The 20,571-nt window shown below is 46.0% G+C and overlaps 2 protein-coding genes across 3 annotated transcripts in view; both read right to left on the reverse strand.

Moving 5' to 3' along the window:
- The window catches only part of SRRM3 (serine/arginine repetitive matrix 3), an 89,473-nt gene extending 79,008 nt beyond the window's left edge, over window positions 1–10,465 (reverse strand). For both annotated transcript variants that reach the window (XM_042442326.1, XM_042442327.1), the window contains exon 1: window positions 8,610–10,465. The gene's annotated coding sequence lies outside the window, so the exon portion shown is untranslated. The remainder of the gene's footprint in view (window positions 1–8,609) is intronic.
- Window positions 10,466–10,616: 151 nt separating this feature from the next.
- MDH2 (malate dehydrogenase 2) lies at window positions 10,617–20,210 on the reverse strand. The gene is made up of 9 exons (XM_042442329.1): window positions 20,084–20,210; window positions 17,883–18,051; window positions 16,834–16,917; window positions 15,615–15,724; window positions 14,599–14,724; window positions 13,483–13,560; window positions 12,557–12,656; window positions 11,789–11,940; window positions 10,617–10,945 (listed from the first exon to the last, which is right to left on the reverse strand). The coding sequence occupies exons 1-9, from the start codon at window positions 20,147–20,149 to the stop codon at window positions 10,814–10,816; spliced, it is 1,017 nt and encodes a 338-aa protein (XP_042298263.1). The 5' UTR covers window positions 20,150–20,210; the 3' UTR covers window positions 10,617–10,813.
- Between the last annotated feature and the right edge of the window lie 361 nt (window positions 20,211–20,571).

Genomic DNA, 20,571 nt, shown 5'->3' on the forward strand with positions numbered 1-20,571 from the left:
AATAATAATAATAATAATAATAATAATAATAATAATAATAATAATAATAATAATAATAATAATAATAATAGAGTTATTTAAGCATATATTCCACTCTCGCAATCCTACGTATGGCGTATTCAGATGTTTGATCTCAGTCTTTTTGGAAAGGCTTCCAAAGCACTCCTCACCACCGGCAACCATTGGCGATAGCTTTCCACGACTGTGGGTTTCCATGCTCCGGCCTTTATAATGCCAAACTCCTATCAAACCAAGCTACATTTTTAAAAAATGATTTTATCACATGCACTTTTATACCAGTGAGGCCAATTTATTTCCTTTAGGTCACTTGCAGAGTGGTGCGGGCATAACGGTTACCAAAATGTTGGCGTCTCTGATGCCGCTTGGTTCCCATTTAATCACCCTCTATACGCCTCTCCCCAACGCCTGCCTTCCATCTCTTTCCAGGCCGTTTCTTTTCATCCCTTTCAGGATGGCAGAGAGGTTGCCAGCTTGCCTTCATCTCCGCCTCCCTTTGGAGCCGGCCTGACTTGACGGCTGAGACAGTGCGCCATCCGCACGCCGGCGGTGACACATCAAACGAACGCCAGTTCAAAGGCTGCGGAAGAATCCGGGAGGCCTTCCTCCTCACCCCATTCCTTTTAACAAAATCACTTACATTTCCCCTAAATGATTGTGGGGAGGGGAGAAACATCCGCTTACTGTTTAAAATGCCAGTTTGGTAGCGACTGAAGAAGCAAAAGGGAAAGGGAGGGGATGCCGCAGCTAAAAAAGCCAAGATATAGGATGTGGGATGCCTGGCTTGGCAGCAACACAAGGGACCAACTCCATCGGGTTTGGACCCAAATCTAGAATGGATACAGATGCTGGCATTGCTCATGACAAGTTTCAAAAGCTTCATTCCAACTTATGGATTAGCCATGGCTTTGAATAAAAACCATCATGGTGCATCTAGGACTCAAGATCCCAGTATTCTGTCTTTAGGGTTTTAGGATTAAATGCCAACTTTGCAATGGACTGATGCTTCCTCAAAGCACATGCAGCATTTCTCCTGCAATCTATGGTTTGTCTGAAAGGAGGAGATGGGACACAGAGACAGGTTTGCCCTTGGCCAAATGCGCCAGAGTCGTGGCGGTTTCAGGCTTGCACAGACCTGGGACTGCTCAGGCGCACAGGAAACGGCTAAGACCAGAAAGATATTCAGCCGAGGGACTTGTTCCTGACAGGATTTATTATTCATTCGATTTACATCTCACTCTAGATCTCACCAGGTTCAGAACGGTGTGCAGGCATTTTTCATTTTATGTTAATAGTCTGGTTCCCTGCGGGAGGCACACAATCCAATGTTACAGAGGATGAGAGAGACCAAAGGATGGTAAAGACAACTGGGTTGGATCCACATTGATGCCTGTCGTCGTCGTTGTTGGGTACCTTCAAGTCATTTCCGACTTACGGCGACCCTATATGCTTTCTTCTGAGACTGAGAGAGTGCGACTTGCTTCCACAGCCGACTAGGGATTCGAACCCCAGTCTCCACTCAATCCACTCAACCACACTCCAATGCTGAACCCACTCAACCATACTGATTTTGTTGTTCTCGTGTACCTTCAGATCATTTCCACCTTATGACAACCCTAAGGTGAACCTCTCACAGGGTTTTCTTGGCAAGATTTATTCGGAGGGGGGTTTCCTTTGCCATCCCCTGAGGCTGAGAGAGTGCAAATTGCCCTTGGTACCCATTGTGTTTCCATGACTGAGATAGGATTTGAACCCTTCTCTCCAATGCTCAAACCCCAACGCCTCGCTGGACCTCCATATTTGTGGATGCCGTGTACCTTCAAGTCATTTCTGACTTATGGAGACCCTAAGGCGAACCTATCATGGGGTGTTCTTGGCAAGAGAAATGTTGTCATGGCTTTTCCTGGAGGCTGAGAGAGTGCGACTTGCCTAGGCTCATGGCGAAGCGGGGAAGCGAACCCTCCACAGTCCAACACTGAAACCACTATGCCACACCTGCTCTCTTAAATTGCCTATCTCCCTCCAAATGAGATGGACTGCATGTCCCAGCCTTCCAATCTCATGGGATTATCCTAGCGATCTTCCAGTGCTGTTCATGGCTCCCTTTGTAAAAGATGCTCCTGATCACTCAGAGAGGCTCGCATCCTCCGAGGATGAAAGGTTGCAGACTAGTTAGCACAGATCTTGGCGTCTCAGCTGACATTTCACTGCAAGCACACACTCTTCTCTCACACAGACACATATCCATGCTGTCAAATACTGTCTGGCTGATAAATAGTGCCCAAGTCGCAGGGAGGCTCGAGATTAATGTGGGCACCATCGTGAAGATTCGGCTCAGAATAAAGCTGGGCATCTGAGGAAGTAGACTGAAGTCTAGGAAAGCTCATGCTGCCAACTTCTTTCTTTCAAAGGTGCCACAAGATTTCTCTGCCTACTATTTCCACAGACTAACAGGGGTATATCTTTTGAATTGAACCTGTGTTTGTTGTATGTTTTATCAAGACACGAAGCCAAGACTGGTGGCCCCTTCTGCCCAGTATTGCTTACCCCAGTTGGTACTACGGTTGAGGTTTTGGAGCTGAGAAAGAGATCTCCTAGTCCTATTAGCTGGGGATCAAATGTGGGACCTCTTCTCAAATGTAAACCGTGTGCTGATGCCTGCTCCCCCTGGCATTGCTGGGTTTTAAAGAGTGCCTCTCAAATCGCTTAAGCTTGGCAATCAAAAAATTTCAAGGCAATAACGCCGCGTATTATTAGCGCGGCAAAAATCCAATATTTCCTAAGCCGGCTCCCTAAGACCTCAAAATCCCCACCGTGCGAGAAGGAAAATAACCCAAATGATGGTGGCAGAATGTGTCATTCTCTTTCCCTCCCCGTCAATTATAGATCTAATTTGCCATTTCGTCATGGAGGGGGGAAAAATACATGCGCAAAGTTTAAAGCCATCAACCTCAGCATTGGTTTTGGAGCTCAGGAAGGTTCCTTTGTTGAACTACAGTTCCCAGAATTCCCTGTCGAGAATGGGCCATACAGACTGTGCCACATAGGAACCAATGCATTGCAACATCCATCCATCTATCCATCTCAGCACCTCTCTTCGGTTTTCAGGATGAGCAATTTGCAACAGGAGGAAAGCATCGCTGGAATACATTCCCAGGGCCCCCGCGTCACTCGCACCGGTTCCTGCATTTGAAAGGGATCATTATAGATCTTTCCCCCGATGGGTGAACTGGCCATTCTTGGACCGTAATGAAACCATCCTTCAAACAGCCCTGGAGGAGCTGTCAGCTCTGCGCTGTCTCTGGATAGCCGCTAATCAGATTCAGAATTGGGAGTTCAGAGACTGTTTGGCAGACTGGAAAGAATCCAAGGAAGAACGATGGAGGCAATGGATGAACAATACATCTGGGATGCCTCAGAAAGTCAGGATGGGGAAGAAGTTAAAAGCACAAGGGGAATGGTGTGACCCACAGTCCATCAACAGCCTCTGAGAGTGTTTTGCAGATGCCCCCAAAGACACCAACAAAGCCATATTTCAATATTTCATATTTTAGTCGGGAAGGTATACATAATAAGGCTTTTTCGGTAGCTCCAGAATTCTCCTAGTTTAGAACAGTCCCCTTTGTACTGATCTTCACCTTTTTAAAGCCAAGGCTTTTAAGGTAGTTTGTTGTCGCTGCTGCTGTTGTTGTTGTGTGCCTCCAAGTCGTTTCCAACTTATAGTGCTTTTCTTGCCATGTTTCTTCAGAGAGGGGTTGCCATCGCTATCCTCTGAGACTGAGAAACTTGCCCAAAGTCGCCCAGTGGGTTTCCAGGGGGGAACCAGGATTCGAACCCTGGTCTCCAGAGTCATAGTCCAAAGCTCAGATGACGACATCACTGGTAAATGGGCATTTGTGTCACCATGGCCAGGTCTGGCATCTCATGGAAGGTACCCAGTAGGTACCCAAGGCTTAACTATGCCAATGTGTGTCCCTAACTGTGCTCAAGGGATGGAGACTGTGCTTGGCAGCATCTTTTGTAGCCATGAGAAAGTGGCCCAGATATTTCGGCAACTATGAATGCAGTGACACGTACTTACACACACGCGCACGCACACACCGGGCCTAATCAGTAGCCGAATCCCTCCGTCCTTCGTCGCCATCCATCTTGTAATTGAATTGTGTGGCATCGCCAGCCCCGAGCGCCAGCGGGTCAAATTGAGATAAATGGCTCCAGTCCGCTCACAGGAGGAGACTCGGCCTGCAAGAGGAAGGAAGCAATTCTTTGGCCCCAAAAAGAAAGAAAAGGGGAGAACCATTATGAGGGTTTGACAATGAGTAAAGTAATAGCCTGGTCTCTTCGATCAGTAGGCGCTGCATAAAAATTAGATCAAAAGCTTTTGCCATGCCTCCAAGTTTGCAAGGTAAACGGGCAGCAGACGCTGGAAGGAGCGGAGAGGAAAAGAAAGGTCGCAATGCTTTGTAAAGGTTGGAAACTCCAGACGCAAGATTCAGGTCAAGATGACCAGATGGCCTAACTGCAAAGGAGGACAAGGCCTGGCAAAATGTAGGATCTTGCCGGAAAATGGAGTTCATTCCAAAACGAACGCTAAAAAAATCTCAAAGAAATATAAGTTTGTGCTTCTTAGTCATGCTCAAAATGGAGGCCGCTTTTTGAATTCCCCCTAAAGCTGAAATGTAGGACATGTCCCGGAAAAGGGGGATGTTTCTGGTCAGCTTGGTTCAAGGGGAATTTAAGGCTATGTTTGCAGAAAGAAGAGGCAGTGTGGTAGGACAGACAAGCTGACTTGGAAGACTCAAGTCTGCGCAGTGCAGAATGCAGTTGGACACCACTTTAACTGCCATGGCTCCACGCTATGCCATATTGGGATGTGCAGTTGGTTGTGGGACCAGGGCTCGCTGAAAAAGAAGGCTAAACGTCTCACAAAACTACTTTTCCTAGCATTGAGTCGGGGCAGTTAAAAGTGTTCCCAAACTGGATTATTTCTGCAGCATGTTTTGGCTGCATCCCAGGAAGGTAAGCAAAGAATGAATGAACCCATCCCTTCATTTGCAAAATCTAGACAAGTCCCTGAATTCTGTTTTTTCCCCCTGGGATGCAAAATTTTCTTTAGCTTTCCACACTTTGTCTTTTCACGCTGTACTTGATTCTTTGCCATCCTCTCAGACTGAGAGACTTGCCCAAAGTCACCCAGCGAATAAGCAACCCGTATTAATACTGGAATAACGTACGTAGTCCCATTTTAATGTCTCAGTTTTTCTATGTTTTTAGTTGTACCGTTCTTGTAATATCATGAGCCGCTCCGAGTCCAAGAGCAGGATACAAATAAATATAATAATCAATGTAATAAGGATAACAACCCTCTCTTCGTTTGGTCCGCACCTTCACCTGAAAGGATGGAAACGTATGTATCTTGTTTGCTGGAAGAGACGTTACGGAAAGATCCCTTTCTTTGGAGGGAAGCAGCCTTTGTTCCTCCATCTCCATGGTATTCCATCTCGCCCAAGGACATGCTTTCACACTATATAATACACATTCACTTTTCATTGCCAAAGACCACTCTTCTTTCACTGATCAAGAGGCAAAGGTCTCCGCGAGTGGGCAGAAAGTACCATGCTTTGCTACATTGCCAACGGCGTTAGATCAACATCCAAATAGAATGGGGGGGGGAGAACCCTAACAGGTTGGAAAACAAAGGAAACAACACGGAAACCATCCAAATCCAGGCAACTGCGGCCAGTTCGGTGGCCTGTTTTCTTCCCCTGGGACTCGCTAATGTCAACACACATAAGGTCTGGAGCTTACAAAGATGAAGGGAAACCTTGGGACCAGTTTTAAAGCTCTTCTTGGAGACTTCCAGACAATTGACTCTCTTAAAAACAGAAGCAAACTCAGATAGCTGAGCATTGTTTATAGGGCCATCCAATCCAACCCTATCTGCCATGCAGGAAGAGACCATCCAAGCCCTCCTAACCGACGGCAAATTATTAAGCAAATGCTCTTCTGATCGCATTCCCTGGCGGTTTCTCGGGTTTTAAGATCTTTGTCTCGGCTTCCCCTGGGAACGCTCCTTGCCAGCCAAGGAGGCGGTGATTGATGAGAATCCACTCCTCTTGCACCGGGGAAGGAAAGGTGCCCTTGAGTTGGTGACTGGCTGCCTACATGACTGACAAATAACCAACCCAAAATAAAAGGACAAAAAGCAAGTGTCCTTTTCAAGCAACTTCTATCTGATGGGGTTGTTAGGATGGCATCAGAGAGACTGGCGTAGAAGTACGTAGAGAGATCTTGTAGCACCTCTGAGACTAACTGGAAGACGGCGGCAACATGAGCTTTCCCAGACTTAAATCTACTTCCCCAGATATCTTTTATGAGTTCCACATTCAGCTTTCTGGTCCTAAAAGTAAGGGGTGCCAGAGATGCAAGAACCAGGGTTTACAGGCTTAATGTGGCCTCTGGAAATTCTTCATCTCTAATGCATCTTTGCATACTCTCCATACAAAGGTTTAGACTTAGAACAGTGGTCCCCAAAAATGTGTTCTTCCCAAAGTCCCAGCCGACTTGGCCAACAATTCTGGGAGCTGTGCTCCAAAACATCTGGATAAGTTTGGCAACCACTGACTTGGAGGAGGAGTAAAGGTAGGAGGAAGGTGCACCAACAACTGAAGAGACGCGGATGGGACTGTACTACTAGCAAAAAACAGCATGGACTTGGAACAATTGCTGAGGAAGGCTGAGGAAGAAAGAGTAAAGGCGGGCTTACTCCTGGACATAAAACAAAAAAGAATGACCACAGAGGACCTATGTAAATTCAACCCAGACCAGATCTGACAATGGTGATACATAGGTTGGATTACTGTAACATACTCTATTGCAAGGCTGCCCTTGAAAACGGTTTGAGATTTTGGCAGCTCCAAAATGCTGCAGCCAAGCTGGTTACAGGGACTGTGCGACCGCATGTCCAAACAGGCTCCTGGGCCATTTCTGGGAAGTATTCAAAGTGCTTTATCTTGAAAGCCCAATGCAGCTTGGATCCAGACTATCTGAAAGGTGGCTATCTCCTGATACAACTCAGTTTGAATTTTAAGACTGGCAGGGGAGAACTTTCTCTCATTCCTATCCTCTTTGCAGGTGAAGAAGACTTGGAAGAGATCCTGCTCACCAAAGTCCCTTCCACTGGAGGTCCAGCTGGCTTTCTTTCTGCTGGCAGGTGAAGACATTTGTATTCAGGCAGGTGCTTCGATTTTAATTCTGCGTGTGTGGTGTGTTTTGAATCTATTTTAACCATGCTTTTCTTTTTTTAACTTTAGTAATCTAATGTCTTAATCTTGTTGAAATCATTCTAAGCCACCTTGAATCTCAGGACAAAAACTCCATCAGTCACATTACAGCAATGGAGAGCCTACTCAAGTTTAAAAATGTTTGCTGGTCTGCTTCGGGGTTTTAAAACGCTCCTTTCCTCTTACTTTTAATTACAGAAGATGGCTTATATACACTCCTTGGGAGTGGTCAGTGCTTTTGCTGGCGGAAAGAAAGGAAGGAAGGAGAGGAAAAAACCCACTAGCTCCATCTCTTGGTCTGCGCAGGAGTTCATCTGCAAATCTGTATAGACAAGCAGATAGCAAAAAAGGGACTCAAGTAAGGCCAAATGTGCTAAAAACTAAGGCCCCATACAGACAGGTCAAAATAAAGCTGCTTCGGGTAACTTTGGAGGTATGCTGTTTAAATGATGCATGCGTCCTAAGAGTCCAGAAGCTGCACCAAAGCTGTGTTCCAGTCCTTAGGACTGTGGCATGGCTTCTGGCCTCTTAGGATGTATGCATCGTTTAAACAGCATACCTCCAAAGTTACCCGAAGCAGCTTTATTTTGGCCTGTCTGTATGGGGCCTAAGATCACTAATAGAAATAGCTTGTGACCCTCTTTTTTAATGCTTTGCACCGAATTCATTTTATATTCTGGAAATGCTGCCCCTCACAAGTGGCCAAACACTGGAAATTAAAGATGAACATTAATGGCCGGGAAGGCTTACATTTTGGCTTATTTTCACATTCCCTGACTGCCAAATATGGAAGATATATGAGGTTTTAAACCCTTACAAAGGTTACGACTACATAGCTCCTTTTAAGTGTGCTAAGATGCCAAGACGATGTACGATTCCTTACATCTGAACTCATTTTGGCTGGATTTATGAATTCTAGCTCCTCTTCCTTTCCCCTTAACCTTCTAAGATAACTGCACTGTCCTTTACAACAGGAGCAAATTGGCTTGGATTTTCAATCTACCACATTTTGATCTTCCAGTTTCCAGATTCCTCTCCATGCGTATGCATCTTTGGTACACCCTCAACTGTGGCACAAGCGTTACAAAAGGTTTCAGCTGCGACGGACAAACCTCACGGGATCGGAAGGGGCTGCAAGGACATCTAGTCAAACCTGTCTGTTGTGCAGGGATTCACAACTAAGACCCTTCTGAGAGATGTCCATCCAGCCTGTTTAAAGACCCCCATGGCTGAGCGGAGAATCGAACCTTGATCTCCGGTCACCGTCCAACACTTAAACCCACTACAATGAGGCCGGCTCTAACTCACCTTACTGTGGAGTAAATCATCTGTAGCAAGTCTGCTCCTCACTTGACGCTACTAGTGCTCTTTTACAGATTTAATACACCAGGCGTACTACGGGAGAAAAAGGGCTTCAATGTTGTTGTGAACAACTGTCAGGACAGACATTTGGTAACACAATACACATTATGTAGAGAACTGGGCTTCTCCACGATCGTATTGTCTTCTTTTACCCCCCCATTTATATAATGGCAAGTATATAAAATGGTAATATCAAGGTTTGCTTTTTTGGAATTTATCTATTTTTGGAATAGCCTCACGCCGTGAACGCTTGAATCCATGGATATGGGGGCTGACCAACCCTTTTAAACAGCATGTGGCGAATTACAAAACAGATTTGTAGGTGCTTATGTTGTACAGCAGGGTTTTGTTCCCAAATGTGAAAACAATGCAACCTTTGGAGATGGGGAATGAATTGCCACCACGTTTGGAGCCTTCCTCCCCAGGGGTCAAAACAAAAGCTTCTCTCTTTTGTCCACTGGAGCAGTCTAGGCAATTGCTTAAATCCTGTCATTAATTTTGCATAGAGCCTTTGGATCAATTATATTTATCTGCTGACTCAAACGTTTATTCAATGGTGGTCAAAATCAAAGACATAGACATGTTAGTCTTGAAGCACCTTTAGAGAAAAATAACTTCTAGTAGACTGGGGTCCAAAACACACTGCAGAAATAATCCCATTGGGGAGCACTTTAACTGCCCTGGCTCAATGCTAGGATTCTGGGAACTGTAGTGTTGTGAGACATTTAGCCTTCTCTGTGAAGAGTTCTGGAGCCACAATTAACTACAATTCCCAGAATTCCCTAGCACTGAGCCTGGGCAAAGTGCTCCCAAATGGGGTTATTTCTACAGTGTGTTTTGGTCCTGAGTCGTCTGATGAAGCAGGCTTAGGCTACGAAGGCTTATGCAACAACTCCTATCTTTCAAAGGTACTACAAGGTCCTTTTGCCTATTTATTCAATGGGCGACTGTAGTCTGGACTGACCATTAGGATTCCAACTGACATGCGCTGGCAGCACATGTGCAACTGTAAATTCTTTGCACACAAGCTCCTGTGTCACGAGTGGCCACCTCCACAGCCAGAACTCTTCTGTAACTAGAAGAGTATAACCACCACCCTTTATCTCATATCAAGATGTGAGGTAGCAAGATGGAATGGGTAGAAATTACAGCATCCCTTCAGGGTAGTGGCAGCTATATTTTCAAAGACCTGGCTGTATATTTACTGTATATACTTATGTATGAGTCTAGAAATTTGGGTCCAAAAATGACCCAAAAAACCTGAGTCAACCTATCCATGGGTCAATGTAAATACTGTATCTTAACTCTTATCCCCTGGTGAAAGGCAAGAGTATAATCTGTCCTGGAAGCACCAACCCTCTCTATTCTCTTATCCATCCAGCGATAAATGTGAGCACAAACATCATGGTTGGAATTTTGTAGGTTCGTTGACATTGTTTTGGTTTGCTTCATCCTTTGCTATACGCCCCTAAGTTTTACAATCGACTTATCTACGAGCCATATCAAAATCCATCATTTTTGCCCCCCAAACTTGCCCTCGACTTATACATGAGGTTGACTTATAGTCGATACGGTAAATGCTCACAGAACCTCTAAGGAAAGAGCCACTCATTCCCTTCCTGACATGCTCTTCCCCCTGAAGGAAAGAGCAGTGTGTCAGGGAAATACTTCTAAAACCTACAAGACATACAGCCTAAACTGTACCCTAAAGAGAAAGGCTGGAAATAAAATGAATGTGCCTTGACACAATCTGGCTAACTGAGATGTGCTGGTCTCTGATTCATGCAAAGCTTCCCATTTCATTTCCTGGGGTTACATGGTGGAAATCCTATTAAGATCCTAACAGTATTCACTTGAGGAAACGGGCTCAAATTGACCAGTGCTCTTATGAATACCCCCAACCATCCTCCTCCCTTGTGTGCACATGCATGTACACTAGGACTACCACACCAGTTAGCCAGGGCATACCCTGAAAAAAATAATAACAGCTTTTAATGGAGGAACAGATTTCCAACTGACAGATTATAGGGCAGGTAATACCAAGGCCTTTCAGGCAAAAACCCCGGTTTTGCCTCCGAACACCTCTAAAGTGACATGATGCACCTTAAAATAAATTAAGGGGACTGCAGTTCGCTTTGGTGGTCAGGGCCTCACTTCATGCTCTTGGCAAAATCTTCGCCTTTCTTGATGGACGCCTTCAGCTCCGAAACGGCCTCGGCCACCATCTTCTCTTCAAAGGGAGAGATCTTGCCGATGCCCAGGTTCTTTTCGATGCCTTTTTTCTGGGGATAGAGGGAACCAAGGTTGAGGAGGAGGAAGAAGAGGGAGGAAAAAAACTGCATTAGAACACTGGAACGAAATGAGAGAGATAAGCGCTGCTTTCATGCAAAAGCTACCAGCTTCCCTAAATCGTATGGAGTCGGCTCCCTGGGAGCCGGAAGGCAAACAAAGCTACATTTCAAAGTTTTGAAAGTGTGCCAAATGAGCTTGTTGAGTCAAACTTGAACCAAAAGGCCTTGACAGCCACAGGCCTGTCTTCCAATTATTCCAGCACTCCACAGACAAATGGCTGCAGGGGATCCCAAGGCTCTGCCTTTGCTGCTGTTGAGTAAGAGCCTGGCCAATTGCTTCTAGAGCTGAAGAGATTCAAGTGCACTTTTTAGGTTTACTGTGTTACTGGAAACACCGATCCTACCTTCCGCTGCATTGTCTATCAATTTGTTTCAGAGCTTGGCTTCAAAGTTTTGGTACTGATCTATGAAAAGCCTCATCCGTCTAAGAACTGGTTGATTGAGGAACTACCTTTACCTATATGAACCTATCTGGATTTTAAGACCACAATCCCAGGCTTTGCTCTCTATTCTCACTTTAAATCAAAGTAAACTGTTTTTAACTAGTTCTTATGTTTAAGCTGTATTATGGTTTTGCCCGAAATTGTTCCAAACTGTTTTATCCGATCACTGTTTTATGTCTCATGACTATTTTTAACTAGTGTTCACCCCAGTTTTGTTGATTTATGCTGAATGTTTTCCCAGAAGACAGACTATACATTTACTAAACAGTGTACTGGAGGACTCCCTAGATATGTAGCATAGTAAGTAAAGCCCCGCCTGGGGCTCCAGTACCCCAAGTAGTAGCGGCGTGGAGAAATACGTGCACTCCGTTTCCTCGGATCGGACAAACGAACACTCGATGACCCCTTCCTTCCCATTCATGGCATCCAGTACAGAAAAGACAAACCGGGCTCCAGCGTAGGCCATGGAAAGCGTGGCTGATCCTGTTGGAGTAAAGGGGGAGAGATGCAAAGGACTGTGGGCACAAATGCTTGTCTTCCTTTACTTTTGTTCTTGTTGCAGTGTGCCTCCAAGTCATTTCCAAATTATGGCAAAACTGTCATAGTGTTTTCTTGGTAAGTTTCTTCACAAGGTATTTGCCATTGCCATCCTGTGAGGCTGACAAAGTGTGGCTTATCTGTTTAATAATATATATTTGGTATTACACACTGGTGCCCCTGAGAACGCCACAGAAGTGTTATTAGAATCATTGAGTTCAGACACAAGGTGTATGGGGTGGCATTAGTTACTGAAGGGTGGTAGTGTCTAATGGTGGTATAAGGCAAATAAAGTCTTGGACAGGAATCATGAAAGCATCTAGAAGGTCTTCACATTCAGTGCCATAATTGTGGAACAGGAGGAAGTCTTCACACTGGGAAGCGGGTGCAGGTGGACACCCCTCACAATTGGTGGCTAAATAGAAGTTCTCAGTGATGAGGTAACACAACAAGAAGAAGCTATGGAAATCGGAAGACAACCTGCCTCATAATGGTGGTCAGTCTGTGCTATGCATGTAGGGGTTCCCCAGAACCCAGAGGGGAGAAACTCCCCCAAACCCACCTGCGCCTGCTTTGGCCTTGACCACTTCTGTGCCAGCCTCCTGAATCCTTCCGGTGAGGGCTGTCAACTGGTCCTGAGGGAACTCCACTTTGGGTGTACACTGCAGTAAGAACAAGGAGGAGAGAGTGGCCTTTAAACCCTGGCTTCCTCCACATCTACCAAAGTTCCATAGCATCTGGCTTTCTCCACAACCTTCTACCAGCAAAGCATGAGTGCTCCTTCCCCAGAAATCTACCCCTCAGCACCAGATGCCAGTGATGTACATTTGCTCTATCGTGTGCCTAAACCTACCCTTGCCATCAGTGCTCCCCACCTTCGTGTGCCTAAAAGTGTAGACTTCATACCTGTACCGGCATCACATTTAGATTAAAGTGTTTCACATCAGTCTCAGAAGAGGCATTTCAGCCTTGGAGAAGGGCAGGGAGAACCCCATCAAAAGAGCTAAGAAACTATCTCACAACAGTGGCACAGAGAAGGGGTTGTGGCTTTGTGCAGAAAATTAAAAGGGCCAGATTTGGCCCAAGGACTTGAGGTTCTCCATCTCTTTGCTAGAAACAACCAGACTGATCCCTCAGTCGCCAACTGTCCACCATTACAGCTTTGGTTTGTGATAAAGCAGAGATTCCTAACATAAGAATATGGCTGTGTCTCTCCAACCCAATTTCTAGACTAGGCTACTGTTCCATGTTGAAACCTGTGACTATTCTTCCTTACTGTCTGAAAGCAGAGAAATCATTCCTCTTTCCAAGTGGCTATACAATCCTGCCTAATCTAAACTCTCCTCTCATGGGCATTCCAGTTTTGCTACCATTTGCATGGTAAGGCTGACAAAAGGCAACTTACTCATCTCTCTCATCCTCCCCACCTTTTCAGACCCACAAATACTATCACGCTCTGGAACCAGGGGATGCCCCTCTAACACACACCTGAGAAATAAGTGGAATGATGGTCTTCCCTGCATGGCCGCCAATGACTGGGACGTTGACCCGGGCTGGATCCAAGCCCTGCAGATGGAAAAGGCATAAATTCAGAACCAAAGGCTGGAAGAAGCTGTGCAGCTCACTTGGGAGCAGGAATGAGAAGGAACTGCTATTAAATGGGCTAGGGCTGGATGAACCATGAAGTTCAACTGCCATTCAAGTATGGAACTAGATTTCTAGTGAATACATGGAGGTGGTTATTCTTGAGAATACTTCCATCATTCGAGGGGGGAAAATGTTCCTGGTCCTGACAAAACAGAAAACCTAAAGAAGTGGAAATTATGTTGTGACAGTTGCTCTTCCAAAATGTGGTGAACGAGGCTCTTTTAATCCAACTGTTCCGCACCTCATTTTCAAGCTCATTTTGCCTTACCAAGATGTTTTAGGAGAACCTTTGAAGGGACAAAATTAATCAAGAGCGAGTCAATTCATTCAATCTGAAAATCGCATGTTATGAACCAAGGATTCTTGACTTGCCACCTCTTTATGTTCTGAGAGAAAAGCTAATAATACACGGAGGACAATTCTGGTAAGGATCAGGCACCCAGCCAAAGCCCAAAAGAACTAAGTCAAAACCACATCATAGGACTTCTATTCATGATCCCTTTGGGCAAGGTGACAAGAGCACAGGCCGCTCTGCAACACTGGACAAGAGCTGAAACTGGCCAGTGACCAGTTCTCCTGGTCTCTAGCCAGCTGCAATAGCTCAGGACTAGTCAACAGGACCAACTAGGCCTTGTGTTTCTTTCACAAGGCCTAGCTGGCAAAAGAGGTCACAAGCCTGCCAACGTCCAAATTCCTTCACAATTTAATGGACAGGGTCCAAAACCTACACCGCAGGAGATCAGAGCTCAGGTCGTCTTGGGAAACTGAAATGTAGGTTGCTGAATAATGCTCAAGCAAGAGTGCATAGAAGGTGCTTTGCCACTCATTCCCAGCCTGCTATGCAAGCAGGGCCTCTATCCGTGGCAGACTGAGAATGTCAGCTTTTAATTTTTACACATCAGATTCTGTCCTCTGCGATTACATTACAAAGGTCCTCACATATCAGAAACAACCAACCTTCAGCTCAGCTACAAAAGTATTTGCTCGAACGATGTCCAGTGTTGTGACTCCAAAGATTTTGTTGGGGTTGTACACCCCATGCTTCTTAAAAACCTCAGAAGTAATCGGGATGGTGGAATTGACCTGAAAAGCAAGGCGACGGTAATCCATTAAGTCTTGTTTGAAATGTACCCTGCTTTTCAGTCCTTCAGGGTCCTCTGAAGTACCTCTTGCCACAAAAGGTTAAAAGCACAATTTTTAAATCCACGCACAATTGGATATTATCTTGAAGTAAACAGTCCCAGGAACATAAAAAATGCTGTCATGGATCAGATCAATGGTTTACCTCACTCAGCACTTCTGAGAGAAGCCAAGCAGATGTCTCTGGGAAGCCTTCAAACCCTTCCTCCAAGAAAAAGCCCTCCTAAGTTTTGCTTCTCCCCAGCACCCTTTGGTGAGGCTACATCTACACTGCAGAATTAATGCAGTTTGACACCGCTTTACGTGCCATGTCTCAATGCCATGGAATTCTGGGGTTTGTAGTTTTGTGAGATATTTAGCCAGGTCTGACAGAGAGCTCTGGGGCTGTAACAAACTACAGATTGCAGGATTGCATAGGATGGAGCTGTAATAATTAAAGAGGTGCAAAACTGCATTACTTCTGTAGTGTGGCAGCAGCCTGACTTGCACAGAACCTGTAGACATTTTAACTATCATAACTACTAATTAGAAATGGGCCTATTCTTGTCCATGAGTGTCTTTACATCTTCAAAGATAAGTTCTGGGGGCAAAAAATATGTCCTCCAATCAAGTTGAACTGGAACAGCCAATCCAATCCAGGTAATACAGATGGTCAGAGTGGCATGGCCCTGTTCAACATCTGTATAGCTGGGTAGGTATGACATACCCCCACACTTGCCCAATATGTAGCCAAAGACTCTCAGCTAAGAAGGGAATGGGTTGCAGGAAAACATTTCACCCAGTTTCAAAACATAGTGCTTAAGATCCCTTGAGGAATGCTGGATTTTGCTTACCGGGTTTGCAATAACGCAGATCATGGCTTCGGGACAATGCTTGGCACAGGCTGCTGCAAGGTTAGCTACAATGGTGGCATTTGTGTTGAAAAGGTCATCGCGGGTCATGCCTGCAGATCGGAGCAGAGAAGTCACTAGCAATGTTCTGCTCTCCATGGCCTGCCCCAGCAGCTAAACCACCCCCAGGGATCTTAAGATGGTAATGTCCCATGCCTCCGAGTGGACTCTCTGACATACAGTACAAAGTGGACCAGGAAAAAGCAAGGCGTCCAACCCATTCCACGACACCCATCTTGTGCATTCTGCTCTCCAGCTACAAAGTGGGAGGGGAAAGAGCCAACTGGCACTTGGCATTATGGCACAGGAGTCCTCATTTACTGGGTGGCACCTCTCCCAGTATACTCCAGCCTGGTCACTGCTTGTCTACTAAAGGAGTCCTTCCTCTGGGTCTCACTCTTTGGAGTAATACACTATGTGGTTTAGGATATTTTAGCCATGCCATCACACCTGCAAAAAAACCAACCATCTTTCCCTTGGAGGACCATTCAGTACCTCCTGTCAGTGCCCAGTTACAACGTCACTGAAGTTTTGGAGGTTCAGTGACTAAATAGGACTGTAGTTCCCATAACTCCCCACCATTAATTATGCTGACTAAATCTGATGGGACGGGCCTAAAGTAGGGATGTCCAAACTCTGGCCCTCCAGGTGTTTTGGACTTCAGCTCCCGGAATCCCAGACCATTAGCCAAGATGGCTAAGGCTTCTGGGAGCTGAAGTCTAAAACACCTGGAGGGCTAGAGTTTGGACATCACTGGCCTAGAGGCACTAGATCTCATCTGATCTTAGATGCTAAGCAGGGTCATCCTGCTTAGTACTTGGATGGGAGACTGACAATGAATACACTATATTTCAGAGGAAAGAATGGGTCCCTTGCCTAAGAAAACCCTATGAAAGCCATGGGGGTGACACCATAATTCGACAGGTGACTTGAAGGCACATACACACACACAAAGCTGATGGAAGGTGTAGGCCAAAATACACCTAAAGAGCGACAGTTATCCACCCCAAGCAATAAGTGGCTTTGGAGCACAAACAGAGAAACCCTGTCATATCTCTCAGGCAGAAATAGCGATCAACCTCAGCATTAACTGCAGAGGTACTTGCCCAGCCATCCCAAGTCACCTTGGTTCCCTTTAGAACATCTCGGGCAGAAGACTTACCTGGCTTTCTAGGGACTCCAGCTGGAATTACTACAACTTCACAGCCTTTTAGGGACTCTGGCAGCTGCTCAGGTCCTAGAAAACCTAGAGTAGAGTGACAAACATTCAGGCTTACAGACATCTACTGACAGACTATTCACACATGAAATACTGAAGAACCGTTCCCAATAACCTTTGTTGGTTAAGCAAGTCCTGGGGTCCTGACTACCAGGAAGTTTAGTTTAATGCCAGCTCTTACAAATATACTTCATTTACATGGGAAACAGACAGAGATGGGCAGACTAGGAGTCCCATGGTACATCAATAAACAGAGGTGTCAGGCATGCTGTCTCCATTGAGGTGGTATGGCGAGGCAGAAAAACCCAGAGAAGCAAATAAAGTGTTGAGTTGTGACAGTTCAGAAATATGTCAAGCAACTTCATGGTGGTTTTAATTAAACCCCAAGTCTGTTTTTATTAGACTAAAGCTCTGGCCTTCTAAATGAGCAGAAGTGGTCACCAGAGGCTGCTGTGAAGTATTGAAAACTGTTATCGAGAAGTGGTCTTTATTTATTACTTTTCCTGCTCAGACTGGTAGACACTGCAAAGGGAAATGTGTCTCTGGGCAGCCTTCCAAAGTGGAAGGAGGTGCTCCCGCTAAGATTGATGGCCACCGCAGCTGCACAATCGCACTCTCACATCTCTCCTACTACAGTAGTTGAAGGACACAGGGGACCAAGGGAGGGAGGTAAGATGAGAGCAGCTGCAGCTACAGTTCCATCTTCTCTGAGAATCACCCATTTTAGGAAGAGGACTTGGCCCAAAAGCTTGGCTTGGAAAAGAGGACAAGGACCAACCTTTTCAAACGGTTTTAGTATCAGTTTTAATGTTGACTTTTTGTGTATCTTTTAACTACCCTGTAATCATTGTCACTGATAAGCCGCTTTGCGTTGCTGTCGTGGGGAAAAGGAGGGGTATAAAAAACAAGATGGTTCACAAAGTTTGTGGATTCACAAGACAATAAGGAGACAGAACAGACCGATGCACCAGCAAAATGATGGCGTTCCATACCTTTTACTTCGGCTCTCGTTTCGATGTGGCTGAGGTCAGCGGCGACGCCGGGAGTGTGTGCGATATCATAGAGGTTGAGGTGACTGACTAAGGGGCTGTTCTTCAGCAAGAGGGAAAGAGGCTGGCCGATCCCTCCAGAAGCACCAAGCACCGCCACTTTCGCATTTTTCTAGATGGGGAAGAGAAAGAAAAAGACATTAAATGGATGTTCCTCCCATGCTGATGAGAAATGAAGGAGATGCTCTTGACCCAGACTGCTGCATCCTTGGAACATCTGTTCATTTCTGGAATGGGATTGAAACCGTTCAAAGAGTGTATTGCCTCCTCAAATCTGTTATCTAACTAAGGTCATGGCAGCAGTCACAGCAGTGAGCATCTGCTGGCTCCTTAGAGCGGCAGTTCTCAACCTTCGGCCCTCCAGATGTTTTGGACTTCAATTCCCAGAAGTGGGACTCTCTTACACAACCCAAACAAAATCGGGATGAGAAAAAGAAAGTTAAGGCTTCTGAACATTAGGAACACTGACGCCAAAAGTAAGTTCTTTAAGGGATCCCAGCTTAGCTATATGTGAAGGAACTTATGAGGGGCAAGAGGAGGTTGCGAGTTGCTCTGCTCTGAGGAGGAGATGCCTTCTGTCCACTGGCCAAGATGAGTTAAGTCACTGGCACAGGCCTGAGAGCTACTTTGGTACACTGCTGACGCCGCGGTTCTGGAGGGCCTGCCAAGATGGTCCTCAGCCAAGCGAAGGTGAATGCTGATGTGTGTGCAACTAGCTAATGGCCTTGGAAAGCGGAGGAGGAAAGCTCTCCAAGGCAACTTTTAGGGGGGACACCGTCCTTGGATGCTGAGAAGTGGGAGGATTTGACACCAAGAGGAAGAAACGGTTCCACAGTTGGCACCAGCAGAACTAACCGCTGCCCCAAAGATTACATAATGTTTCGCATGAGATATTCTGGTGTTCTTTGATTCTCCTACTGTACATATGCAACCCACCACTCCAATATAAAACATACATGTTTGTATGTTATTACTACAGCCTGAAATTCATGATGCCATTTCAATGCAATACCTTAATCTGTTTCATCTATCCCTCCTATTTCATTTACTCTTCCTATTTCTATGTATTGATTTTGCTCTTCTTTTATTATACTCTCGCGATCGAGGATATCGTTTTCCCCTTAGTATTCCAGAGCTTATTCATATATTCCTCTAATGGACCCCATTCTCCTTTTTTAAGGTGAGGTTTGCCACTGCCTTCCCCTGAGGCTGAGAGAGTGTGACTTGCCCAAGGTGAGGAGTCTCCAGAATCGCAGCCCAATACACAAAGTAGAGCATCTCCAGAGCAGGACGACCAAAATGGGGTCAGAGTCTGGAAACCATGAATCCCTATGAGGAGCTGGGTCTGTTTAGCCCGGAGGAGAGATGGTTAGGAGGGAATACGGTAGTCCTATTTAAGTATTTGGCAAGGGGGTGTTCACATTGAGGAGGAGCAAGCTTGTTTTCTGCTGCTCCAGAGACAGACCAATAGAGCAATGGATGCAAGCTGCAGGGAAAGAGATCCATCTCAACAGTAGGAGGAACTTCCTGACAGTAAAGGGCTGTTCGACAGGGAACAACTCCTTCCTCTGAGATTCAGTGGAGTCTCCTTCCTAGAGGTCTTCAAACAGAGGCCGGATGGCCATCTGTTGTCAATGGGGAGCTTTGATGAGAGTTTCCTGCATGGCAAGAATAAAGGGGTGGGTTGCGCTGGATCAGGTCCCTCTTGGGGTCTCTTCTAACTCCATGATTCTATACAATTATAACATACAGTATACATATATTCATAGGACACACAACACACATATATACATTAATTTATATACGCATGATATATACATATACATCCATACACACACACACATATATCACATATATCCATACACAACACCACACATATATATATTAATTCTCCCCGGACTACACCGGGAAGAGAAGAACGAGAAGAAAGCCCTGAAAGGCTCGAGGAAGGAAAGAAGGAAAGCTGAGGTTAAAAACTCCATTGAAAAGTGCAGAGCTTAAAGGAGGCTTTAAGGCCATGCGCATGCGCAGAAGCGTAGCTGCTCTGCCGCCGCCCGCTGCCTCAGACGCGGCCTTCTCTGCCTGTTGCTTCTCCTCCTCCTCCGCCTCAGTCACAGCGGCCTCCCTCGGGGGCTCGGGGTTACCTGAGCGGAGGAGGCGAACCCTCTCCGGAGGGCGGCCGAGGCAGGGCGGGTGAGCCGGGAATACATGGCCTCCGAAAGACAGCGACGAAGGACGCAGCGACTTGCTCTCTCAGGCGACGACCTCCACTCGGCGGAGGCTTCGGGCACCTGAGTCCGCGAGGAGAACCGGGCGGGAAAAATGGCTGCCGACGAGGCTCGTTTTAAACCTCTGGCCCAACTCTCGCGAGACGTTGGCTCCCAAGGAACGGAGAATGATCCACCACATCGCGAGACTTGGCCTTCTTGTCCGAAGGTGTGACAAGAGAGATATATATACTATGGAAGCTGGTGGCGGTAGGTGGCTGTGGACGTCACACAGTACCAGGTTCCACGGTTGCCCTGACGACGGTTTCCAAGGCCGGGTTGCCGATAGCAACAGGGGGTACAGGCTTTTCGTCCATAAAAGGGGGTTGTGGCCTCCATCCTTCAGCCCTGTCTCGTATTATAAC

This window comes from Sceloporus undulatus, chromosome 11 (genome assembly GCF_019175285.1).
Source record: "Sceloporus undulatus isolate JIND9_A2432 ecotype Alabama chromosome 11, SceUnd_v1.1, whole genome shotgun sequence".
Lineage (NCBI taxonomy): Eukaryota > Metazoa > Chordata > Lepidosauria > Squamata > Phrynosomatidae > Sceloporus > Sceloporus undulatus.

Excerpts from the sequence above, each read along its gene's own strand:
- MDH2 (XM_042442329.1), bottom strand. The coding sequence starts at position 20,149 with ATGTATTCCCGGCTCACCCGCCCTGCCTCGGCCGCCCTCCGGAGAGGG. Across the intron at positions 18,052-20,083 it reads GGTTCGCCTCCTCCGCTCAG|AAAAATGCGAAAGTGGCGGT; the intron begins GTAACCCCGAGC and ends TTCCCCATCTAG. Across the intron at positions 10,946-11,788 it reads CCACGCCGCTACTACTTGGG|AAAAAAGGCATCGAAAAGAA; the intron begins GTACTGGAGCCC and ends CTCTATCCCCAG.